The following is a 27,612-nucleotide window of genomic DNA, read 5'->3' on the forward strand; positions in this document are numbered from 1 at the left end:
AGAGGTTAGGACTCTTCAGCTTGGAAAAAAAACGACTAAGAGGAGATATTAAAAAGGTCTATAAAATAATGGGTGTAGTAGTGTGTGGTGAAAGCTGTTAGTATAGCTGCATTTAAAAAGTTTTGGACAAGTTTCTGGAGAAAAAGTCCATAAACCTTTATTAAAGTGGAGTTGCAGAAATCCTCTGCTTATCCCTGGGATAAGCAGCATGGAATCTATCTACCCTTTGGTATCCTGCCGGGTTCTTTTGACCTGGATTGGCCTGGAAACAGGATATTGGGCTTGATGGGACCTTTGGTCCTGACCCAATATAGCAAATCTTATGTTCTTATGAACTGAATTAGACTAGGGTCTTCTGTGCTAGCCTTTATAAGAACCTCATGCAGACATCACACAGAGACTGACAATCTAGGAATATTCCATGAGCAGCTCAAGAGTGAAAAATGTTTAAAAGTATATTGAATGATTACAATAAATGGTGTACATTTTTTGCTCCTTAAAAAATGTAAAAATCAAATAAAAAGCATTCGGGCAAAATAGAAAGGATATGTACAAAAAATAAGAAGAGCAGAACTAAGTTACAAGTAATTTAATTTGGAATTATTTATTTAGTACCATTTTATTTGTACGTACCTGGCTTAAGGAATAGCCAGTACTTTTCAGTGCTTCAGACAGGGCAAAATTTACTTTTTAAGAGATCTGTTTACTAAGCTGCATTGAAACGCCATGTTAACTCACTGTTTTAACACAGGTCATTTCCCATGGGATTTACTAAACTGGGGAACATAAGTACTCAGTTTAGTAAGTCTTGCATTCTATAACTGGGAAGATTGATATTATCCATGGTGTTGTCTGTGCATTCCTGGCTTGGGAATGCATGATCCTGGCCCCCTTGGGCCAAAATCCTTAAACGGGCAGCTAAATCTGATTTTGCTTCCCCTACCCCAGCATCAAATCCCATCTCCCCCCCCCCCCCCCACCCCACACACACACTCACTGAAAGTAAAGATCTCCCCTCCCACCTCAGCAAAACTCTCCTACTCCCTCCCCAACAGAGAGAGAAAGGTAGCCCCCACCCCCAGCATAAACCTAACCCCCACTCTATTTCCAAAAAAAATGCCCCCCTCTTTTCACCAAGAGTAGCCTCAGGTCTTTCGGCAGGAGCAATGGATCTGAAATTCAAAATAGCACCAACTGACCCAAAGCTCCTCTTTTGCTCTACACAATGTAAATATGGCAAAGCAAAACCTTAGGTCAGCTGGCATCATTTTGAGTTTCGGTGCTGTCAGTGCAGGAATGATTAGGCATCAGTCCTGCCACATGAACCTGAGGCTGCTCTCAGGTAAGGAGGAGGGGAGCATCTAGGGGAGGTTCTCATTTTTTGGAAGTCAGATGTAGGCTGGGTTACCTGCATATCTTTGTTGGGAGTAGCAGGGTTATGCCAGGCCAGGTAATAGAAGGGGGGATATTTTCTTTGGGGAGTGGGATTTAGTGCCATTTCAAGAGAGATCTGAATGCCGGGTTAGCTGCCCCATTAAGGATCACAGGAGGCTTGAGAGCATCAGCCAGTGGCTGATACTTTTTGGGGAACTTAGCTACCTCTGTTAAGGTGTGGTTATCTTTTTCCAACTTAATATGAATCGTAAGGTTTTAAACCAATTTTTAAGCCATTTTAATATTAGTGAGCTGCTTTGCATGCAGTTGCATGTGATACAGCTCATTTCTATTTACCCACATTACATTGGATTATTTTTTGTGATATCACAATTTACTGATAATGCCTATTAATGTGGTTTTTAACACATATTGCAATGTTATCACAGCTTAGTAAACAGGCCCTTAAATCAGCTGAGAAACACTTTGGAAGTAGAATCTGTTGGCTTTTGCCTGGCTGCTCAGCAGATTTTCTTGCAGATGTGACTTCAGTTCATTGTGCTGAGCTAAAACCACTCAGCTTTATTAACCACAATATTTATGTAGTACAAATTCAGCCCCCTCATCATTGTTATTGTTTGACAGCAAGTAATTTCTCCCCAAACTTACCAAGTTATCTTCATTCATTTTCCTCATCTGCATGCCTTTTTTCTATTTTTTTTATCCTATTAATTTGCTTTTCAGCTCTTCAGTACCATAGAGAATGCTGCACACTTTGCTGACCATGAAAGTGGCACAGCCAGAATTCATTGCTTAGACACAAAGGCAAAATGTCAGACAACATTAGTATTATACTTAACTGCTAATGTTATCAAAAGTGCCTTAAACTTATTTTTCTAGCAAGATAAAAGCCATAAAACTTTTCAAAATTGAGATAGATGCAAAATGCAACCTTTGCCTTGAACTGCTAGACCCATTGAGGCCGATCTTCAAAACATACGCGCGCATGTACTTTGTTCGCGCCACCGGGCGCGAACAAAAGTACACCAGATTTTATAAGATAGGCACGTAGTCACGCGTATCTTATAAAATCCGGGGTCGGCGCACACAAGGCTGCGCAAAATCGGCAGCCTGCGCGCGCCGAGCCGCACAGCCTGCCTCCGTTCCCTCCGAGGCCGCTCCGAAATCGGAGCGGCCTCGGAGGGAACTTTCCTTCCGCGTCCCCCCACCTTCCCCTCCCTTCCCCTATCCCTACCTAAATCCCCCCCTACCTTTGTTGGGCAAGTTACGCCTGCTTGAAGTAGGTGTAACTTGCGCGTGCCGCCCCGGCATCCCCCGGCACAGGCCGCAGTGCCGGGGGACTCGGGACCGCCCTCCCGGCCCCCCCCCGAACCGTCCCCACGCCCCCGGACCCACCCCGGAACCGCCCCCTGCCCCCCCAGCCAAGCCCCCTGGACACGCCCCCTCCCGCCCCTTTTACGAAGCCCCGGGACTTACACGCGTCCCGGGGCTTTGCGCGCGCTGTCGGCCTATGCAAAATAGGCGCGCCGGCGCGCGAGTAAATCCGGGTGGATTTACGCGCGTAGGGGTTTTAAAATCTACCCCAATATTCCACTTCATCTGCCCAGAGCTTGGTGTTATACCTGTCTTTGAAGGTTATGCTGGATTGTAGCAGGCTTGATTTGCAAACAATTACATATCTATTTGTCACAGCCATAGGTTATTTCATGCTGATAAATGATCACATTTGCTGAGGGTATTTTAACTGGTAGGACTTTGAAAACTAGAAAAGTATGTCTTCTTTCATTTCCTAAAAATGTTAGGAATTGTGAACTTGATTCTATTTAAGAGCTATTGGATAGCTGTGTTATTCCATGAAGTGAAAGTTGAGCTAAGATGACTACTTTATACTGTTGCTTTACTTGCCAAGTTTGGGTTAGGAAATGATTGTTGGGTTTTGATTATTTATAACCCACCAAACAAAGCCAAGCCCTTTTTCATGGAAACTATTGAATTGATAGCAGAATGTGCACCTAAGTGCAATCACCTTATTGTACGAGATTTTAATGTACATATAGAAAACACTATGAGAGGCTCTGATGTAATTTCCTAGAAGTGTTATTGGACTTTTAATTTACACAAATATAGGCTGAATTTTAAAAGGCTTACGCGCACCAAAACGGGCCAGATACCCGTGTGAATGGGCTGACGCGCACCTCGGGAAATTTAAAATGCCTGCAGCCACGTGCGTATCTGCCTGTACGTGCACAAAAAAGGCTGTTCAAAAAATGGGTGGGCTGGAGGCAGGTTCTGGGTGGGGCGTGGGAGGGCCGGGACAGCACCATTAAGGCACTGTCTGGCTGAAGCGCACGCCAGAAAGTATGAACCCGTGCAACTTGCTGCTGCTCCAGATTGCGAGTAAGTAACAAAACAAAAAAAAACTGGGGTAGGCAGCAGGGCTTTAGGGGTGGGGACTAGTAGGGGAAAATGGTGGCAGGCTAGGTAGAGGATTTAGGAAGTTCCCTCCCAGTCCTCTCTTTATGAAGCGTACTGACAGAGAACTGGGGAAAAGGCCTATTCTGTCACTGCCACACAGGTTGTAAAATCCCCCCCACTTACGCTTGCGATTTGACACTCGTGCGCACATGTGCCCTCCAATGTAAATCGTGGCCACGGGTTAGCATATTATATAACATGCGCGCATCAAACGCCAGGAACCGCACGCACCCAGACCCCATGCGGCCCTTTGAAAATTGTCGTCCCTGTGAATGCTCGATGCCTCAGGAAGATCACTTTTGATCTAATCTTCACATCAGAATATTAACATAGAGCTATTAGCTTGTGATGTACTATAATTACCATCTAACTAGGGTCGTAGGACATCAGGAAAACTAACTTTCTCAAAAATAGGGGAGTACCTCAAAAAGTTGTTAGCTGGATGGGAAAATCTGGGGAAAGTAGAAGGGCAGTGGGCAAAATTTAAAGGAGGTATCATAAGAGTAACCAATCTTTTTGTTAGGAATATAAATAAAGGGAAGAGGAAAACGGGCTGCTATGGTTTTCTAAAGAAGTAGCTGAAAAGGTAAGGGAGAAAAGGTTAGCATTTATAAACTACAGGAGGTTGCAGAAAGAGGAAGACCAGCAACAATATCTGGAAAAATTGAGAAGCTGGGAAAATAGTCAGGAATGTGAAAATTCATATAGAAGAAAATATAGCAATAAAACAAACACAAATAAGACTGGAAGTGAGGTAGACCTCAATTGATTTTCATAACAATATGTTCGTGAGGAGCTAACTTAAAGTAGATAAGGCAATGGGGCCAGATGGGATACATCCAAAGGGTGCTAAGAGATGTCCTGGCAGCATCACTAGGTGATTTTTCAATGCTTCTTTAGAGTCTGGAGAAGATCCGGAGGGCTGGAAAGGGCAGTTGTGGTTTCAATTCTTAAAAGTGGAAGTAAGGAGGAGGCCTGGAGAACTACAGGCCAGTTAGTCTACCCATTTGGTGAGCAAAACTAATGTAATCACTGCTAAAAACAGAGGATAGTGCAAGTTTTGGAATCCAACGGATTACAAAAACAGAAGCAGCATGGTTTTACTAGAGATAAATGTTGCAAGATGAATATGATCAATTTCTTTGATTGGGTGATCAGAGAGCTGAATCAAGGAAAGCACTAGATGTAGCATACTTGGATTTCAGCAAGGTCTTTTACTTGGTTCCACATAGAAGATTTATAAATAAATTGTGTGCCCTTGGTATGGGACCCAGAGTAACTGGGTTAGAAACTGGCTGAGTGGGAGGTGACAAAAGGTCTGCATTTACTGTGGAAGATTTCTATTGGGATAAATTTAAAGTTAAGATGTGCTCAAGAGATATTTGTTATAAAAAGGTACCACTGGGTTTACAAAGTCATAGGTTTGTAGAAAGATTATAGAAAGTGAATAGCTTTCACCAGATAATGGGCAACAAAGTCTACCTGATGTTTTCAGACTGTACTAAAAAATACTACATTAAAAAGCATGAAGTTTAAATTTCTTTAATACTGTTTTCTGAACGTGATGGTCCTCAAATCATACAGCACATCACATCGGTTTCTTAAGAATAGTTAGAAGTGCAACTTCATAGATACAATGGGAGTAAAACCGCCTATTCCTGCTGAAATGGAGCTATCTGCTCAATCTATAAATTTAGAAATTTTAAACTAAAGTCCCACAGCACTTTTTGGAGTAATTTTGGCTTGTAAAATTTTTCCTGTGGATAATTTTTCCCTGCTGAAATTGCAAGAAATCCATTAGCAAATATATGCTACTCAGAATCTTGCAAACTGCCTTGCAGGTATTTAGTATATGCCCTACTTTTCTCCAAAACTTACATGTGGCCCAGTCCCTAAAATTATCCCATAAAGCCTGTTAGTAGGTAAATGCTTAGATAATGGGTGAATGAAGGCCATTTCCAAAGCCCTTTTCCTGGGTAAACAGGTAAATTGCCCTCCTCTAATGCTGCTAACAGTGTGCACGGGTTCCCCGACTTACATCCTTTCAGCCACAGGCGTGAAAAAGGCATCCCTGGACGTGTGAATAAGTTTAGAGTGGAAAGTAGCATGTGTGCACGCTATTTTGCCACCCCCTCTACCGCCAGCATAGATAGCAGTCACAAGCTATTATATGTGGCCACTCGTAATGTGCATCCTTTACACTAGCTTTAAAATCCTCTGCCATAGCTTGCGACTCTGTGGGTTGTCGGAAAATTGTTCCCATTCTAGTTTTCCAGTCTATCTCTTCTTTGTGCACAGAAGGACAATTTCCAAGGGCATTCACAAGGGTAAAAACCTTATTTACCTAGGCAGAATGCCAGTTTGGAAAACTGCCCTTTCATGCCCCCTCTCCCCCAAAAGTACAAGCAAATTACAAATGGTGGGTGACTCTTTCCTATGATTAGGCTACCAAGGTTTCTCTGAAATATAACACTACAGGGAAGTTTGGTTTAAATTAACAAGCCCTTGAAGATTGCTTTGCCAGCGGAAACATGTTGGGCTAGCAGTGTTTACAGAATGTTCTTCGTATAAGAAGATCTGTACCCAACTGCTGAGATTTTGAACTATCCTTTGTAATAGTAATCACTTTTGAAGGTGATAAGTGGTTGAAACAATTTTTCCAATACTGAGAGCGAAGATGGAATGACGACAAAATTGGAGAGCATATAATATTATGGACATGTTCCTAGGTTAATCACTATTCTACATGAGGAACTTTAAGTTAAGGCAGCTAAGAAGAAATAAAAGAAAATGTATGTGTCTTTGGACATGTAGTGAAACTTTACATCAATATTAGAAGTATTTAGAGACATCTAAGAACATTTTTTTCTATTTTTGCTGTTTTGAGATTCTCTAAAAACAATTGTTTTCTGATACATTGTATGAGAATGAACACTTTTTTGGTATATTGGTCGGGTGTGGTTATAAATTTTAAGAGGTTTGGTTTTTTTTTTTTTTGGGGGGGGGGGGGTTAGAGTGTACATGGTTGGTGTGGTTGTTTGTATGATAGGATGTGTGATGTGGTAAATGGGCCCTTTGATGGATATGTATTTAATTGAGATTGAGACATATAGGTAGCCAATAAGAAATATTTTTGATCTAAGGATTTTGTAAAACATTTTTTAAAATATATTGTTATGAGGGTTTAGAGAGATTAATAAAAATTTGATATTTATTAAATTCTGTACCATACATCTCCATTTACTTGATGGAGGCGTCTGCTTAAGGGGCCCACAGTGACGCTGCACCTCAGCTCTGTTCATTCGTCTCGATCTAACTGCTTCGTGCTACTGCAATCTGCTCCCAGCTCAGGGCAGGAGTTCCCAGGATCGACTGCCTACTAACTTAGCAACCTGTCATTTCAGCTCCCCCTAAGTTGCGTGGGCTAGCCCCGCCCTACCTCCGTCACCAGGAGGCATTGGCTTAAGGGGCCGTCAGCGATGCCAGAGGCGCTGTGTGCCGGTGCGTTGCACGCCAAAGGAGCGCATCAAAGGGGCTTGCCCCTTTCTGCGCCCCTTCATGTGCAGCTTTTGATCTGTAACTTTACTAAATTTAATTAATCTTTTACTTATTTTTCAGTTTCTTTACACCAGACTCCTTTCTCCAAAAAAATGGACATCCCAATTGTTACAGGTAGTGGAAGAAATGGCTTGCTTCAACCATCTCAACCACAATATCTATCTTTTATACCCTCAGTTGCTTCAGTCTCTAAAGCTACAGCCCCTCTTACTGACAGCCCTCTTACTGTTTTTTTTAATGTACAATCAATCAGGAAAAACTCCTATAATTTATGATTTAATCTCTGAACACACTCAAGATATTTTATTTATCACCGAAAAATGGCAGTATGACCACGACACGGTCATCCTAAATAAACTTTGCCTGGATGGCTACAATTTTTTCTCTCAATCACGCCTAAATTGTAGGGGAGGAGGTCTTTTAGTTACTGTTAAATCATCTCTATTACCAAGTAAGAAAGTCATTAATCAACTGGTTGAATTTACCGAAATGTTACTAATTACTAGTTCCATAATAAACATCTATCTTGTGTACAGTCCTCTCGTAACACTTGCACATAATCTATCCACATTTCTCGAAACCCTTTTTCCTCTTCCCATTAACCTCTCTAAAATAATAATCGCAGGTGATTTTAACCTACATTTTAACAGTCAACATACAAACTCGTCAGTCTCCAATTTAACAGAAGCCCTATCAGGAGTTAGGCCTTATCAAACTAATTAACAATCCTACTCACAACCATGGTACACTTTAGATCAAGTTTTTTACAACCCTTCTGTTTCAATTTATCTGCTACTGTTTTACCAGTTCCTTGGTCAGATCACTTTCTGATTAAGCTAATAGGAAATATTGAACACCACCCTCAAAACTACCCCAATTCAAGCTGCAATAATAAAATCGCTACTAAAACACAAAAGAGTCGACCTAGACTTATTTATTGAATCCATATTGCCGAACATTAACTCAAACCATCATAAAGAACCCTGATTCTATGTTATCTTACTGGAACTCGATTATAAAAAATAGTTTAAATACCCTAGCTCCTTTGACACCTTGCAAGAATTCGTCTAAGCTAAACTCACCTTGGTATACTGAATCTTTACATCAAATGAAATGTAAACTACGAAGCTAATAATGCCATTGGTGCTAGAGTCCATTACCTATACATAAACAAGCTTATTATACCTACTTACACTCCTATAAAAGAGAAATTGATAGTACTAAAATAATGTTTTATGCTTCAAAAATCCATGCAGCCAACGGAAATCCTCAAACCTTGTTCAGTATTGTAAAATCCCTTACATCTACACCTCAAAACTCATCTACCTAGCATACTGATGACTTTTGCAATAAAATAGCTCAACACTTCAAAGGAAAAATAGAAAATATTTCATCAGAGTTTGCATCATTGCTATTTCCAGTACCTAATCTACCTCAAGCTATCAGTTCCTTTTCTGATTTCGATATGACAAATTCCAATACTATAACCCATATATTAATAAAATCCAAAGCCTCTAATAGTCCTTTTAATCCCTTTCCTGGATACTTAAAAGCATTAAAGAACACATTGTTCCTTTAATATCTAATATAGTAAATGCATCCCTCGCTCAAGGTTCCTTTCCTTCCATTCTGAAACAAACATCAATTCTACCGATTCCTAAAAAGAAAAATCAAGACCCATTAGACATTTCCAATTACTGTCCTATTGCCACACTCCTTTCAATAGCAAAATTATTGAATCTGTTGTCCTCTAACAACTCTCAGATTACATAAATAATAACATTATTTTTACAATCCTAATCAACACTGTTTTTAGAAGGGGTTATAGCACTGAATCCCTTCTGATATCACTTTCGATACGATACTCAGAGGTTTCGATACCACCATGGACTACATTCTGGTACTTTTAGACATTTCAGCTGCATTTGATACCTTAAATCATGAAATTCTCCTCTCAAATCTTGAACACATAGGTATATCCGGTTCTGTATTACAATGGTTCCACTTGTTTCTAGCTAGCCATCCTCAAAGAGTCACTCTGGGTGATTACCAATCCCAATTGGTACTATATCAACTCAGGCATACCTGAAGGCTCATCGCTATCTGCTATCCTTTTCAATATATACCTCTTACTACTATGCCATCTCCTCTATGGTCGTCTTGATCTGAACTTCAAAATCTATGCGGACAATATACAGTTTATTATTCCAATTTCAGATTCAACATCCAAACATTTTCATTACTGCAACTGTACTTTACAATAAAAATGTGGTTATCGCACAATAGATTAAAACTCAACGCATCAAAAACAGAATTGATTTTTTTTTTATCAACCGTTCCCGATTCACACACTGACCTCCAGATAAGTTCATTTTTGAAGATCATTACAATTCCTATAACTAATTATGCTAGATATCTAGGTGTTACTCGTTGATGCAAAGCTCTCTATGTCAAATACCATTTTTGCAATGTAAAAAAATCCTTTTTTAAATTACAAATTCTAAAGAAACTCAAACCTCTGCTATTTTCCTCTGATTTCCGGTTCCGTTGTACAAGCATTAATATTGCCAGGTCTCGATTACTGCAACACATTATATCTAGGACTCCCGATCACAACTATTCATCCTCTTCCACTTATTCAGAACTCAGCTGCACGTTGTACTATAAAACATACCTCGCAAAGATCATATTACTCCAACACTGCAATTTCTGCATTGGCTTCCTAGATCATATCATATTAAATACAAAATTCTCATTATAATACACAATTTAATCTATAATCCTTCATTGATTGGTTATGCTCAATGCTAAGACTTTACAAACCCATCTCGTCAATTACCTTCAATGGACAAATGCATTCTCGAAGTGCCTACAATAAAAACAGCAAGACTGGATCTTACCCGGGACTTCCTGGATGACTTCACTGGGGTCGACAGCACTGTGAGCTGGCTCCGGGCCCTCCCCCACAGAATCGGCCGCCATCCCTCCCTTAAAATTATAAAAAACATTTTTTTCTTGGCTGGATGTAGTGCAGGACGTCGAGGGCTGCTATTTTCGCTACAGTTTGGCGATAAAATGAGCATCCAGAGACCCGCAGTGAACCCGAGATTGGTGCGGCCTACCTGGCTCCCCTGGTGAGTTTGCTCCGGAGCACATCTGTTCAAATCGGCCGCCATCCTCCCTCAGTCTGTTTTTCTTTTGCCTGTCTGGCGCTTGGTGGTGATAAACGACGTGTTGGGCTGTCGATTCGCCACGGCTGGGGACCAAACGAGCGCTCTGCGACCTGATATGCGCCAAAGATCGGTGCGGACTCCCAGAAGAAAAGGCATAGTGTGGCCAAGATGGCTGCCGCCATCGCAGGAGATAGCACAGCTCCGGTGGCAGAGGTCTCTGAGACGGCCCTCCTAAAAATATCTGCTAGGGTTGCTGAAGTGCTGGATGCCAGGCTGTTAAAAATTCAATCCTTCATGGAGGAAATAAAGAATTGCAGTAGAGGGGCAGGCTAAAAGGGCTGGACGAGGCGGAGCATAGAGTATCTGATCAGGAAGGACCGGCTGCATATTGTGGAAAGGCAAGTACAAGATCTAACCATGCAAAAATTCCTCGCTGCTGGGAACCGTTTAGAGGATCAAGAGAAAGGAACTGGCGTAACAATATCAAAATAATTGGCCTTCCAGAATCCGTTGTCAGACCAAGAATTGTATGATCTTATTGAAGTCCTGGCTGCCAGCTCCAGGTGGGTCTGACTTTGATTTCTGGTCGCTTGCGCTGTGAAGGGTACACAGAATGGGGCCGACCAGGGAAGCGACTAGCAAGCCTCGGCCTATGATGGCCAGAATTTTAAACTGGTCCCACAAAATTCAACTTGAGAGCCTTTCGGCAGCACAGGGGTGTGGAAATCAGGGCCACCGGATCATGCTGTTTCATGATTTCTCCACAGCAGTCTCAGCACAGTGTAAAGCTATGTCTCCTGCATGCACAGAGTTACACAAAAGGGGGATCCAGTTTGCACTACTTTTTCCTGCCAAACTCTGAGTGCAGCACAATAGTACTACCCTGTTTTTTCTCTAAAAAGAGGAAGCCAATTCTTTTATATCCTCACTGGAACAAGGTCAATGCTACTTGAATGACGCAGCTCTGATGGACTGAAATTCGCCAGCAAGTCAGGTCTTCGAATTCCTAGCGGTGTGAGCCTGCTGGCTCTGCATTTGCAAAAGACTTTGTTTTTCAATTCACTGTAGTTACCCTATGACTGACTTTGGGCCCCTAATTAAGGGTACAATTCTCGTCTCCTCACAGTTTTTTTTTATTACAGTTCACTGTTCTTTGAGGGGCGGTTCAGTGGTTTAGTAAACTTCAAACGTGTTTGTTCATTGTCACCAGATGTAGTGAAGGGGAATGGTGGCGGTGAAGGCTTGGGGGAGAGGGGACAGAGGGAAAGCCCATGGCCCTATGGGGCAGATGGGTATTTGTGCCTCTTGTGGAGCAAAAGGTTATGGGGTTGGATGAGACCCGTATGTGTGGGTATGGATGCAGACCGTGTGTGTGTGGGAAACAGGTTGGGGGGGGAGGGGGAGGGTTCAAAGTTACGCCCAGGAGCCCTTTCGGTTTTCTTAAATCTGTCTGGAAAGTTTTTCTATTGTTTCGGAAGCTGGGAGGGCGGGGCGCTCGGTTCCCGTCACTGTCATTGTCACTTCTGTGCTATCTGCTATTATTATGTTCCCTTTAAACAGCTGACATGGTATCAGTTAAGATAACATCTCTGAATGTGGATGGCATACATTCTCCAATCAAAAGGAAAAAACTGCTATCCATGTTTCAGCGTTCCAAATCACAGGTGGTCTTTTTTACAGGAGACTCACTTGACGGAGCTGGAACATAACAAATTGAAGCGGGGGAGTGGGTTGGGAAGCTGCTGCTCATCCTCGTATTCTTCCGGCGACAGAGGGGAGTAGCAATACTTCTGCACAACAGGTACCATTTCAGCTGGATGAGGTGTTACAGGATGTGGAAGGTCGTTATGTCCTTGGTGGTGGGGACACTCTGCCATCAAAGAATAGCTTTTTGTAATGCCTATGCTCCAAACGTCTATTCCATGATTATTTCACCCATTTGGTGGGTATTTTAACGAAATTACCTGAATTGCGCCCTCATTTTGGGAGGCGACTTCAATTCGGTCATGGATAAGCAAATTGACTGTAAGCCCCCTAGAGCTGCAAGCAGTAATGACATGCATCAGGCATTAATTTTCTCTGTAAATGAACTCAATTTAATAGATGTTTGGAGGGACTCTACACGCAGGGAGAACAGGATTTCACATTTTTTTTCTCATCCTCATCCTCTTATTCAAGGTTGGATTATATTTGGTGCCCGAGCGTTTTTTTTTTTTTTCTCGCGTTTCAGACACCACTATTGGGCCTATTTCAATTTCTGATCATTGCCCCCATCTCTGTTACTTTAAATTTGGGTAGGTCCCTTTTCTGCAGCTTTTTCTGGAGAATGCCTCCAATTTAGACTCTGATGTGCACTTTCAGGAGTACCTTAAAGAGGGATGGGACGAGTATATTCAATTCAATAATACGCCCGGCATTGACCCGCACACGCTTTGGCTCGCTGGAAAAGCAGTAATGAGGGGGAAAAATTATTGCTTACGTTGCCACGCGTAACAAGCAGAGAAATGCAGAAATTCTGCGTCTTACACAGAGTTAAAGCGAGCGCAGGTTAAATCTGCTTGCGACTCAACTCCAGCCAACAAGCAAGAGGCTGACCGGATACGGAATGCCTTAAACAATGCTCTGCACCAGAGAGCGTCGAAATCCTTAAGATATTTTAAATATCAATTATTTAAACATGGGAATGTTCCGGGTAGGCTTCTCGCGAACTTAACCAGACTTCGCAAAACCAAGTCTTTTATTGCAGGGGTTAAGGGTAGTGATGGTACCTATCATACTGATCCACATAATATTGAAGCAAGTTTTGTAAAGTATTACAAGTCGCTATATGCATCTAAACCTTTCCCTAGATTGCAGTCGGAAGCTTTTTCTCGACATCTAAATTGGCCAAACCTGCCTGGAGACACCCCTCCATACATTAAACGTCCCCATTGTGAACTCTGAAATTTTTTGCTATCATACAGAAACTGAAAAAGGGCAAGGCAGCTGGTCCTGATGGGCTAAGCAACGAGTTTTACAAAATCCTAAAGTTCCCATATTGACTAGTTTAACCTCCATATTATAACTCTCTCATTCAGAGTAAGAACCTCCCACCGGATGAAAAATTGTTCCACTATCATTTTATTGCCAAAACACACCATCCACAGATGACCAAGCCCAATCCAATCCTCAGAACTGGCTATCTTCTTTCAGAATAAAATCTTAAACCTCCTAGCCCACTCGCCGCCTCAAAGACACAACTACCCCCTCCTCATTCCTCCACCTTCACCCAGAAAGCAAATTTCAATTCATTCAAATACACTTCCTCCCTCGAAATAGAAAATATTCTAAAAAAGATTGAAACCTGCCTACCATCCATCTGACTCCATCCCTTCTAAATTTACTGCTCAACATTCCTAATACAATTGCTAAGCCTCTCGCCGAATTAATCAACTGCTCTCTAATCTCATGCTCAGTTCCAGATTCTCTCAAACTCGCCTCCAATTAAACCTCTGCTAAAGAAACCTAACCTAAATCCAACCGACCCGGCAAATTTTCGACCAATTGCCAACCTCCCATTCATCGCCAAACTCTTGGAGAAAATTGTCAATAAACAGCTTTCTGAATACCTGGATGAACACAAAATCCTCACCCCAGCTCAGTTTGGTTTCCGCAAAGCAAGGAACACGGAATCCCTTCTAATCTCCCTTACTGATAACATACTCCTAGGCCTGATAAAAAACAACATACCTCTTGGCCCTACTTGATATCTCAGCGGCATTCGACACCGTGAATCACTCCATCTTAATAAAAAGTCTCTCCAACATCGGCATGGCAGGAACTGTCCTCAGCTGGTTTAAATCCTTCCTCTACAACAGGAAATTCAAGGTCAGAATAAACAACAAGGAATCTCAACCTATGATTTCAACACTTGGAGTTCCACAAGGGTCATCTCTTTCCCCTACACTGTTCAATATCTATCTTCTCCCCCTCTGCCAGCTTCTCTCAAATCTAAAACTTACTCACTTTATCTACGCAGATGATGTCCAGATTCTTATTCCAGTCACTGAATCTCTGACAAAAACCCTCGACTTCTGGAACAGTTGCCTACATTCCATCAACCTCCTATTATCCAGCCTAAACTTAGTTCTTAATACTTCTAAAACTGAACTCTTACTCATCTCGCAGAATGATAACAATTTGGCCTTCAGCAACCTACTGGCTCCTAACTTGACTTCCACCACACATGTGAGGGACCTCGGAGTCAAACTCGACAACAGGCTGAATCTCAAAACATTTATCAATAATACAACTAAGGAAGGTTTCTACAAACTGCAAATTCTAAAAAGCTTAAACCCCTCCTGCACACCCACGACTTCCGCTCGGTACTTCAAGCTATCATATTCTCTAAAATTGACCTACTGCAATCTCTCCTACTCGGCCTCCTGCTTCCACTACAAACCCTTACAGATGCTACAGAACTCTACCACAAGGATTCTGACGAATACCAAAAGAAATGAACATATTTCTCCGGTTCTAAAGAGCTTACACTGGCTCCCCATCAAATTCAGAATCATTCAAAATCAACATGCAGACCCCACTGGATCTAATCTTCCCGCTTCGACTACACACGTCTGCCAGACCTATAAGAGTAGCACACAAAGGCACACTCCATGCTCATCCCTCTAAGACCGCTCTCAGAAAACGGGCCCTCTCCACAGCAGGGCCCACACAATGGAATTCTCTACCGCCTGACCTGCGCCTAGAAACCTGCCAAAAGACATTAAAAAAAAAACTTAAGACCTGGCTCTTCAGCCAAGCGTTTCCCTGAACAACTGAAGCACGCCATAAGACTCTTATACCTCACCGCATTACTTAACACAGATATTGTTATTGTTACTTTAATGTTAATGTTATTAACGCTATTACTCATCCTCCACCCTCTATTCTTGTTTGTGACTCTCCCCAGAGCTGTTTCTCCAGGTTAAACTCCCCTGTTTATTGTAATTCCAACTAAGTTATATGTAAAACCGACGCGATATGATTTTCATGAGCATCGGTATAAAACCTCTTAAATAAATAAATAAGAGGTGGGATCTTACCGGCCCATTTCTCTAATTAATGTGGACATCAAAATTCTTGCAGCAGTTTTGGCAGCTCGGTTCAGCATTATCTTGCCCACCTTGGTGCACTCAGATCAGGACTGGCTTTGTTTCTCGTCGACAAGGGGTGCAAAATGTGAGACGGCTCATTGCTGCCCTAAATTACTATCCCCAGGAGGGAAGTTCTTATTCTAAGTTTGGATGCCAAAAAGGCTTTTGACTCCTTATCCTGGGACTATATGTTTTTGGGTGCTTCAGCAATATGGGATAACTGGGGACTTTGTTACGTGGCTACAAGTTCCTGTACAACAATTCCTAGTGCCAAAATTCTTATTAACGGAGGTTTATCAGTCTCCTTCCCTCTGCAATGTGGGGTTCGGCAAGGGTGCCCACTTTCCCCCCTACTATTTGTACTGGCAATAGAGCAACTAGCTGAGAAGTTCCGACGGGACCACAGGATTTTGGGGAATCAGTTTGTGTGGACCATCCATTAACTTGCTTTGTATGCGGATGACATTTCTGCTCTTTGTCGGACGACCCCAGCAGAGTGTGCCCGTAATATTCTCTATTTTTACACAGTTTTCGGGATATGGCAGGCCTTCGCATTAATTTTTCCAAGTCAGAAGCATTGGCCCTACATTCACGGCTTCCACAGACGTGGCCTGGCTCCTTCCCCTTCAATTGGGCACCTGGGAAACTAAAATATTTAGGAGTATGGATCCCCAGAGAATTGGATAAGCTCTATGAGTGTAACATATGTGAACCTTGGCATCCTTGGGGCGGCAGTTGCAGGCCTGGCAGTCTCTTCCCCTCAATTTTCAGGAAGTTGTGCTCTAGTTAAAATGATGATTGTTCCTAAATTGCTATACAAGTTTCACATGCTTCCCCTTTGGCTTAAGGTTTATGATCTTAATAAATTGCAGAGGGGGTTGATCCAATTTATATGGGCGGGTAAGCGTGCACGGATTGCCTATCAAACACTGGTGCACCCGAAGGCTCGGGGTGGGTTGGGCCTGCCCGATTTCCGTGCTTACAATGTTGCTTGTCAGATGCGTTTTATTGGGGAATGGATTCTTGATGAACATACTTACTGTGAAGAAGGGATGTTAAATCGTATGACTTGGCCCTGGTCTCCTCTCTATGTGGTCCAAGCTCCTGCGGCCACGGTACAATCTCTCAATATTCCCAAATGTTTTTTTTATCCATGCCGCAGGGCCTGGCGGTGGCTCCGTCAGCTGTATAGATTGCCGGGCTTGTTCTCATTATTTACCCCGCTAGTGGGTAACTGTGATTTTCAGCCTGTTATTACCACCAGTGGCATCTTCAAGACTTGGGCTCGCTGTGGACTTAGGTATGCCTATCATTACTTTGAAGAAGACGTCCCTCAAGTGTTACAATATACAACTATGGTTGAGAATTACAAGTTACCCCGTAAGTTTTTCTTTGCCTACCTACAAGCTCGCCACTACTTGCAGGCTTTTCGCTGGCAATCAAAGGAGTATGCACGCGAAACTGCTTTTGCTAAAACACTGGTTGAGTGTGCGTACTTACATAATTCTGTACAGGGCTGGAGTAGATTGGATGCCGTTTTGTGCAAAGAATGTTACAGTTCCCTTCCTTACTTCATGCTTCACTTCTCTACATAAACAACTGAAGGACTGCGGGTTGTGCGACCTACAATTTCGGATTATCCATCATACTATTTGTGACGATGTGCGCCGTTTTCGAATGGGTCGTCCTCTCCTCTCCACTATGTATTAACTGTTCCACAACAGAGGGTACATGTTGGCATTGGCTGATTCTCTGCTCTTCCCTGGAGACTTTCTGGAAAAATATACTGGCCTGCGTCAATAAATGTATTCAGATACCTTTACGATTGTCTGCTGTGCTCCTATTGGCAGGACCGCAGGCGCTCCTTGTGAAATGTACAGGGGGGGGGGGTACAGGATCGCTTTGGCAGGACTGCTTTTCTACTAGTTTGCCGAACAATACTTGCTGAGTGGATTGAGCCTACGTGTACACCCTCACTTGTGGCCTGGCACCATCGCATGATGGACATGATTTGCTGGAACGCATGGATTTCCCAAGTCTCTTCAGCCTAGGGATAAGTGATATGCAGATTGCTGGGCTTGCTATTACTCGTCTCTCACCTTGGATTTCCAGACTCAATTGCTTACAGCAGGATATATTGAAACTTGGTACACCAACTCTCCCGGGGCGAGTAACTCCTGAGTAGCCTTGCTACTAAATTCTCTTGATCAGGGTTTTCTCTTTCCCTAAATGTTTTTAGGGCTCTTGGGCGGGGGTTAGGGGGGGTAGCGAATGTGGTTGGAAGGTGAGGTGGTTGTCTGAATGGGGTGTATGTGGTGTGTTTGGTTTGTGCAGTTTGAATGTGTTGGGAGTGGTGGAGGTTCTGGTTGCTTATTGGGGTGGGTATTGTTACTAAACAGGAGGCCAGCATCACTACTGTACTGTTTGTTCTTTTGTTGCTATTGTTTTTTAATATGTTGCAGTGCTAGTGGAAATGCTTGTCTTTACAATAAAAAATGATTTTGCAAAAAAAAAAAAGACTGGCTCTTACCCGTAAGCGCACTTTCTCAGTTGCTGGTCCAGTTTTATGGAACTCTTTACCTGAAGACATCCATCTCATACCCAATATCAAAGAATTTTAAAAAACTTTGAAAACCATTCCTTACAATATTACTTAGTTACAGTATAATGTTTTCTTTTCCCTACTGTTATTAGAATACCTTCATTTTAAGGCTGATCTTATGTACCTTATTTAATGTTTTTAACTATTAATTTGCTTGTTCTATTGTTTCCCTGTTTTTACTTAAATTTTTGTTTTATTTTTAATTTTATGTATGTCTTTGAATTATAAACCGCATAGATCAATTAACCAATTGTATAAGCGGTATGTAAGAACTTTTAAATAAATAAATAAATGTTTGTGGTTCTTAAATGTTTGCCATCCTAAACATAGATATAAAGGGTGCATATTGACAAATCCAGGGCTGAGTGCACAAGTCCATGGTTACTTGGTACTCGTGATGGTATTCAGAGGGCAAGCACACACGTACTTTCTCTTTGAAAGTTAGTTAAAAGACTTTATGTCTCAGTGGGAAGTTTGAAAATTGCCTCCTTTATTTATTGTTTATTTGCTGATGTATGGAAGACTGTGAGTAATTCCATAGCCATCCACTTTTTCCTTTCAAAGACCCAATGTTCTTAATGTGCTCAGTGTATTGTGTTATCAAATAGTGCCCTCTGCTGGATTAGTTTTGGTATTGCAGTGCAGTTTGATCATCTTTCTCTTTTTCTGTTAGGTCGCACTGGAAGGTACACCTTAATAGAAAAATGGAGAGATACAGAAAGACATTTGGCACCTCACGAAAACCCCATCATTTCATTGAACAAATGGGGACAATATGCAAGTGACGTGCAGCTAATATTACGACGTACTGGACCATCCCTTAGTGAGAGACCCACATCAGATATCGTGGCTAGAATACCTGAAAGAACTTTGTATCGGCAAAGCTTGCCTCCCTTAGCTAAGCTAAGACCTCAGAATGACAAGGCAATCAAAAGGCGTGAGCCAAAAGAAAATCTTTGACTTTCACAGGAGGTGCCAAAGGACTAATGGACATTTTTGGTAAAGGTAAAGAATCAGAATTCAAGCAAAAGGTGCTCAAGAACTGTAAAACCACAGCTGAGGAGTTAAAGAAACTGATCCATCTGCAGACAGAGAAACTTTTGTCTCTAGAAAAACAATTGGACTCAAATGAGGCTGAAATCCAATACTGGGAACAGAAGTACAATTCCAGCTTAGAGGAGGAATTGTTCGGTTAGAGCAAATTATCAAGAGAAATGAAGTTGAAATCGAGGAGCAGGAGTTTTGGGAGAATGAGCTGCAGATAGAGCAAGAAAACGAGAAGCAACTGAAGGAGCAACTGCAGGAGATGAGACAAAGGATGGTGGACTGTGAGCAGAAACTAAAGGACTGCTTGACCCAGATCAACAGCATAGAAAGCAGCATAGAGGCAGAGAAACTGCAGCAGGCTGTACAGGGGCCACAGGTGGATGAAGAGGCAATGAAAGGAAAGATTGAGAAGCTGCAAGGAGAAATTGATGTCCAGGGACAGCAGACTCTGAGGCTAGAGAATGGTACAAAAGCTGTTGAACGGTCTTTGGGCCAGGCAACCAAGCGGCTGCAGGTAAGAAGCATCTTGCACATAATCAGCCTGTTTACAGACACAAATATTCAGGTAGTTGGTGACCATTAGATAGGGGTATTCAGCAATAGGTGTTTGTTACTTGTATGTAAAATATACAAAAGTCCATGATGGTTTCATAAGTTGTTGTAATAGTCATTGCTTTTGCTTTTTATCCTATCAGAGATGAATACCCACTTTTACACCAACCTTGGGAGTCAGTTTTAATGTCCTTTGTGGCTACTGAGAGTACAGGAGATTCTCTTCCATGATATTGCTTTTCCTGTATAAATAAGTTGTTTTTTTTCAGTACAAATGAAAAAATGTCCATGTGTAAGCGCCCTGGTTCAGGTCCTGATTTGGATCTTATGCTCCCGATTAGCTGGAGATTCTGCAGAAGCAGCATTCACAGCCCTTCCTCCACCCCCCCTCCCCCAGGAGGAGTGGGAGAGTCATGATCATTACTTAAGGGTGACACCTGGTGTCTGGATTCAGAGTCCATGATTGCAGCAGTTCAGAAGGAGCCTGGTGCATGGCCCCCTGGCCCAAGAGCGTCGCTGCAATGACCAGTCTGGGTATGTTAGGAGGGATATAAAATAGAGGAAAAATAAAGGCTCACTGGCACCGGATCCCAGCCATGGTTCAGACTGAACTTAAAGTAGAAAGGAGTAGCAGGAAACCATTGGGTCAAAATAAAAAACAAACCAAAAACAACTGAGAAAAAAATTCTGTCCAAGAAAGTATAAAGTGTGACTGCTCCCATACAACTAGGAAGCATCTGGAGATTGAAAACAGACTCTAGCATGGCACATGCATTTATCTGTAGAGGGCTGCATTGAAACATTTTGTCTTCCTTTCATAAACTGATGTGTATTTTCACCCATTGGACACAGCTTTGTATAGCTTGGTACAGTATATGTCTTCTTCCGAGACCTCTAGAGGGCTTTGAAAATCAACCAGGGACCACGGCGCATAAAATTATGCCTGTAACCCAGTTTTGCATGTTCTTTTACACATGCTGGGAGTAGGCATTCCAGAGGGTGGAGGTAGGAGGGGAATCTACTTACTATCATATTTCTGAAAGTATGAGTGTAAGTTACCTCGTACAAATTATGCTCTGCTTAGAGTAGGTGTAACTTTTTGCATTGCCTGCTGATTAAGGAAGGGTTTTCAAAGCATATTTATACACAAGTTCTTATTGAAAATCCTCAGTAAAGTTCTCATGTACATTGTATATGCTGACTTTATCGCTATGAGAAGAGTTATACAATTACCTTCCCTAAAAACACTGGAAGAATATAACTGCCATTCCTTCCAATTGCAATCCTGTGCAGTTTTAAGGCAATCATCATCATTCTATATGTTATGCTTAAGCTCACCTGATGGTGTCTGTCTATTGGGGACTGGTGGGGTGCACATGTGCATGCAAGAATGCATGCGCACCCCACCAGCCACTGACTGAGCATACTTGGCTACCTCAGAACGTGTATAGGCTGCTCAATATGGCTGGCGGTGAGTGTACCCCACCAACTGCACTGAACAGCCTAAGCACAGATTGGAAATGCACATGCCTGTGTTCTGAGTGGACCCAGAAAGCAGGAAGGGAGGTGATCTGTAAAAGCCGTAATGGTATCAACAAAAAGGATAGATGCCGGACATCTTTTAAATCATTTATTGTAGTGGAGATGCACAAACTGCCCAACTCAGGCCGAGTTTCGCCACTCCTCAAGTGGCTGCCTCAGGGGCTATGATAAAATACATAAATATTCATACATATAAATGTCTGCACATATTGACATAAAAAATAATAAATAAATAAAAACATGAACATAGTACATAAAAATACTAAAAGTAACAGATATGAAAACTGATTGCAACTAAAATGGTGACATAAAATACCCATCTATGAGCACATAAGACAGAAAAAGATTTAAAAAGTGCAATACCCATTCAAATTTATTATTTTGCTCATAATTAAGTATTAAATTAGAAGGACAGTATAAACATATATGATTTTCCTACTAATCATATAAATAGAAATCTCAACCCACTTTCCATATAAAGTATATTATTGAAACATGTAACTGAAAATGTATTGGCACTCTCTGGATAATTTAGAAATCAAACCTATTTCGTGCCTATTTGTAAACCGTTATGACGGTGAATTACTAAATGACGGTATAGAAAAGTTTTTAAATAAATAAAATAAATCAGAGCTAATGCCTAAAATAAAATCATGAATAAAACAGAAGGAAAAAATGTATAAATTGGCTAAATACGTATATATATATAAAATAGAAAATATAAATATATAAATTATAAATATAAAAAGCACCCAAAATATATATATAAATAAATAAATTATTATAAGACACTATGAAAAGACCCATGGTGAGAAGTATAAAAATAATTTATAGATACTTGGGGAAATACCTGATTTGTTCTAAATCTGAACAAGCTTGTGTTGTTGTGTATCAAAAGTGAACCCACACAAGTCAGTGCATTTCTGCGATGAAACAGTTTAATCAATATTTAGAAGGTTTCTGGAAAATATCCAACTTAAACAACAACTTAAATAACAAACACAATGTACTGTATACATATATTTAAATATATATATTTTTAACTCTGAGACAAAACCTTGCCCGATAGATCTAAATCATAATCTTCCTCAGTGAGTCGGTACTATATTTGCATATACAGAGAAAAACCTATATTTGCTCAAAACTGTCATTCTCAAGTCGTATAAATAATGTTATCAACACATATCCATTTATATTGCTGACCGCAGAGACAATACCCCCATCACTGTGGTTTCCCGGGAATGCTCTCAATTTATATAACACACCCGAAAAACTAAAATCAATACAATCAAATGTGAAATATCCCCATCACTATTATTTATCATGAACGCTCTTAATTTATGTAACATACAAGCCGTTAAGCCCGTTAAAACGGGCTACATTAAATTTTTTTTCAGTCCATTTTCGAACACAGCACCCTTCTACACTTTTTTCTCCCTCACGCCCCCTTCCCCCTCGTTCACGCACCCCCTTCCCTCCACTCAGTCTTACTCACCCTCTGTCTCCCACTGCCTCCCTCCCCTCCCTCTCACCTCCCCACCCTCTCTCAATCCCATCCCCTCTCCCTCAGCCTCCTCCACTCCCTTTTTCTCTGCTCCACAACTTCTTACCCTTCCACTTACTCACATCCCTCTGTCTCTCACCTCCCCCTCATTCTCCCCCCTCTCCCTCCTCATTCTCCCTCTCCCCTCCCACCCACCCACTCTCTCCTCCCTCCCTCCCTCCCACCCACACACACTCTCCTCCCTCACACCCCACTCCTCCCTCCCTCCCTCTCACTCTCTCCTTCCTCGCTACTGGCCGCCGCTCCTCGTCGCTGCTCGACGCCGCCATGTTGATATCCAGCTGACACTCGCTGATACCAACGTGCTTGCCCGCACATGCGCAATAGAGCTGCTCTCTACTGCGCATTTGCGGCACGTCGGTCAAGCTTCGTTTATTAGGTTGATATCCAAAAAAGTCATATCATTAGAAATAAGTTAGCTTATTTTAACAGTCTTAAAATACGTAGTCTCCACTTTCAGCGAATGAACTACGATCGCTTGTATCCAAGGGTTTTAAAGGGGAAAAAAGGCACCAAAATTTGAAATAGTGGGCGTGTCTCTAAACAAACTTTTTTTTTCAATTTCTGTTGTGGTATCTACAAGTGTAAATTTGTGGAGTGCAACATAATCGTTATTAAACTTATCATAAAAAATGTGCTAGACCAAAAAATGATATGTAGCTGTATGTGTTTAAATATGAGTGTGTGTCACTCACAGGTGGGGGCATGTCAACAGTGTAAAACCAAAACAAATGTGACTCAAAAAACAAAACAAAAAAATTTTTATTATTAAAAAAAAAAACAAAAGGTAGAAATGTCTTATACTGCTCACATCTTGAAAAATTCATGGATAACACTCATTCCTTATAGAAAATGAATAGAAAAACAAAAACATATTCCCATCATTTGTCACACCATCATGTCGATGTGCGCTAGTGCTGTAACATAGGGCCTCATTTTCTAAAGGATCGCAGGCCTGCGATCCTTTAGAAGATGAGGGGCGGGGGGCCGAAACGGGGGGCGGGCCTGTGCTAGCCGGCAGCGATCGCACCGTCTCAGTGCGATCGCTGCCGGTTTCGCACCCAATAGTGCCACCATAGGAGGTGTAGCTATTGGGAGTGAAATAGGCAGCGAAAAGGCACTTACCTTTTCGCTGTGCGTGCCATCGTCGCGGAGTCGGCCCCGGTGACGCCCCAACTCCTCCTCTTCCGGGGCCGACTCCGCCCCATCCTGGTATCGCACGCGATAAGAGACTTTTCGCGTGCAAAAGGTCCCTTATCGCGTGCGAGCCGCTTAGAAAATGAGGCCCATAGTGCCATAGTTACGGCGGTTACTACCCCAAACCAAATAAGCCTGATACTTCACTTTCAATGCATATCCAGCATAGCTCTCTGCTTCAACGGCAGGGGAGAAGAAAAACTGATACTTCACGCATATCCAGCATAGCTCTCTGCTTCAACGGCAGGGGAGAAGAAAAACTGATACTTCACGCATATCCAGCATAGCTCTCTGCTTCAACGGCAGGGGAGAAGAAAAACTGATACTTCACGCATATCCAGCATAGCTCTCTGCTTCAACAGCAGGGGAGAAGAAAAAAGGATTTGCACTCACAAAGCGGGGAGTAGCTGGCTTGTTACGGCGGTTACTACCCCAAACCAAATAAGCTTGATACTTCACTTTCAATGCATATCCTGCTTCAACGGCAGGGGAGAAGAAAAACTGATACTTCACGCATATCCAGCATAGCTCTCTGCTTCAACGGCAGGGGAGAAGAAAAACTGATACTACACGCATATCCAGCATAGCTCCCTGCTTCAACGGCAGGGGAGAAGAAAAACAACCAATAAGGGCTGAATAACACAGTCTGGGTAAAACAAATAAGCATGGGTGTAGCTTGCTTATTGCGGCGGTTACTTCCCCTACTACCCATAACTAATCAAGCTTGATATTTCACTTGGTTGCAGCTCCATCACTGCTCTCTACATTAATGGTGGGGGTGGAAGGGAAATAGAACCAAAGAGCTAAGAGAAACAGATAAGTATGAGAAAAAAAATGTGAAGCTTGCTGGGCAGACTGGATGGGCCGTTTGGTCTTCTTCTGCCGTCATTTCTATGTTTCTATGTTTCTATTGCTGTGCAGAAAACAAACACAAATGTGTTTCAACCAAAAACATTTTTTTAACAATATATGCTAACTATGTGGATAAGTGCAAGTTGATGCATATAGGAAAAAATAACCCATGCTGTAATTACACAATGTTGGGTTCCATATTAGGTGCTACAACCCAAGAAAGAGATCTAGGCGTCATAGTGGATAACACATTGAAATTGTCGGTTCAGTGTGCTGCGGCAGTCAAAAAAGCAAACAGAATGCTGGGAATTATTAGAAAGGGAATGGTGAATAAAACGGAAAATGTCATAATGCCTCTGTATCGCTCCATGGTGAGACCGCACCTTGAATACTGTGTATAATTCTGGTCGCCGCATCTTAAAAAAGATATAATTGCGATGGAGAAGGTACAGAGAAGGACTACCAAAATGACAAGGGGAATGGAACAGCTCTCCTATGAGGAAAGACTAAAGAGGTTAGGACTCTTCAGCTTGGAGAAGAGACGGCTGAGGGGGGATATGATAGAGATGTTTAAAATTATGAGAAGTCTAGAACGGGTAGATGTGAATCGGTTATTTACTCTTTCGGATAATAGAAAGACTAGGGGGCACTCCATGAAGTTAGCATGGGGCACATTTAAAACTAATCAGAGAAAGTTCTTTTTTACTCAAAGCACAATTAAACTCTGGAATTTGTTGCCAGAGGATGTGGTTACTGCAGTTAGTATAGCTGTGTTTAAAAAAGGATTGGATAAGTTCTTGGAGGAGAAGTCCATTACCTGCTTTTATTTATTTATTTATTTAAGGTTTTTATATACCGGCATTCATGATAAAATCACATCATGCTGGTTTACATTAAAACAGTGGTGCATAGAAAGAAAAAACAAACTGGAACTGTAGTGCGGAAGAAAGCAGTTACAAAAAACAGGGATGCTTAAACTGGGAGAGGAAGGAAAAAGAAAAGGTTAATAGCATTTTAAATATTTACAACGAACAGTTAAATGAGCTGGTTGTGTTATAGAACGTGAAGTTGAAGTTCACTTAGAATTAAGTTCACTTAGAGAATAGCCACTGCTATAAGCAATGATAACATGGAATAAACTTAGGTTTTGGGTACTTGCCAGGTTCTTATGGCCTGGATTGGCCACTGTTGGAAACAGGATGCTGGGCTTGATGGACCCTTGGTCTGACCCAGTATGGCATTTTCTTATGTTCTTATGTTCTTACATTCTTACACCAGTTGTGCCGAACCATGGTTGTGAAAGATGCATAGGTAGTCTCAAAAAAATCTGTTATTGAATTCAACAGTTCATAACAACGTAGGTGCAATTCAAGTACTGTCTGATAAGAGATGTCAGTCATGACGACTTTAATCGATAAATTATTTCTTTCTTACTCTTTGATTGTTTCAAAACATATATTCTTATCTCAACCTTAGCTAAGTATCTAGCATTTGTTAGTATAATGCAAAAAAATAATCAGTATACCCTAAAAAACCTGTAACTAACACTTCTCCTAGGTATGGCACAAAGGTGCTATCTGATCATATTTAAAATAGGTTCTAATGTGTAAACAAAAACTATGGGTGCAAAAAAATTCAAAAAAATTTTTTTTATATATATAATACCATGTATATAGCCATGTATACCAATTGCCTTCAAACAGTTATAGAAAAACAGAGTAGTCAATGTCTGCATTCAAACCATGTGGGGTAATAGTATTAAAATCATAAATACATCTTTGTTCTAACTGTAATAAAAGTCTATCTAAGTTACCCCCTCTCCAACTTAAACTTGGCTGTTGAATGATGCAAAATTTGTAATCATTAAATTTATGATTATATGTCATTGAATGCTCTACTAATGGTTTTGATATGACTGATCTGTTATTAATTTTGTGCTCAATAACCCTTTTCTTAAATTCTCTAATAGTTTTGCCTATGTAAATCTTATTGCAAGGGCAAATTGCTGCATATATGACTCCTTTCGAGTTGCAATTTGTAAAAGATCTAAATTTGAAAATACAGTTTTGTCCTGGTATTGCCAAATGATCTGTTTTGATGTTCACATTACACACTGAACATCTACCGCAAGGGTGGTGGCCTGGGCGTCTTATATCCTGAACCGGATGTTGCGGCAAAGTCGATGGAGAAATCAAATCTTTCAAATTTTTTTCCCATTTATTAGCTACCAGTAGGTTTTTATCTTTAAAAATTGATAAAACTTGTAAAATTGGCCAAAATTTTCTTAAGATAGACACAATATTGTGTGACATCTGCGTGTAGTGATGGGACATACAATCCGATTCATGGACCTCTTCTCTTTATTCTTTAAGAGATCTAGTCTCTTGAATTTAGAGGCTATAGTATATCCACTGTCAATGTGTCTCATCGGATAATCTTTGTCAATAAATCTTTTTTTCATTTCTTTTGCTCTCTTATGAAAGGTTGACTCATCTGCACACAACCTTCACAACCTTAAAAACT

The 27,612-nt window shown here is 41.4% G+C and overlaps 1 protein-coding gene across 1 annotated transcript in view; it reads left to right on the forward strand.

Moving 5' to 3' along the window:
- RASSF8 (Ras association domain family member 8) overlaps window positions 1–27,612 on the forward strand; it is a 436,900-nt gene that overhangs the window by 382,550 nt on the left and 26,738 nt on the right. The window contains 3 exon segments of the mRNA XM_029600163.1: window positions 19,009–19,278; window positions 19,281–19,517; window positions 19,520–19,896. Of these exon segments, the coding sequence (XP_029456023.1) occupies window positions 19,009–19,278; window positions 19,281–19,517; window positions 19,520–19,896 (884 nt within the window).

The sequence above is a fragment of the Rhinatrema bivittatum genome, chromosome 4 (assembly GCF_901001135.1).
Source record: "Rhinatrema bivittatum chromosome 4, aRhiBiv1.1, whole genome shotgun sequence".
Classification (NCBI taxonomy): domain Eukaryota; kingdom Metazoa; phylum Chordata; class Amphibia; order Gymnophiona; family Rhinatrematidae; genus Rhinatrema; species Rhinatrema bivittatum.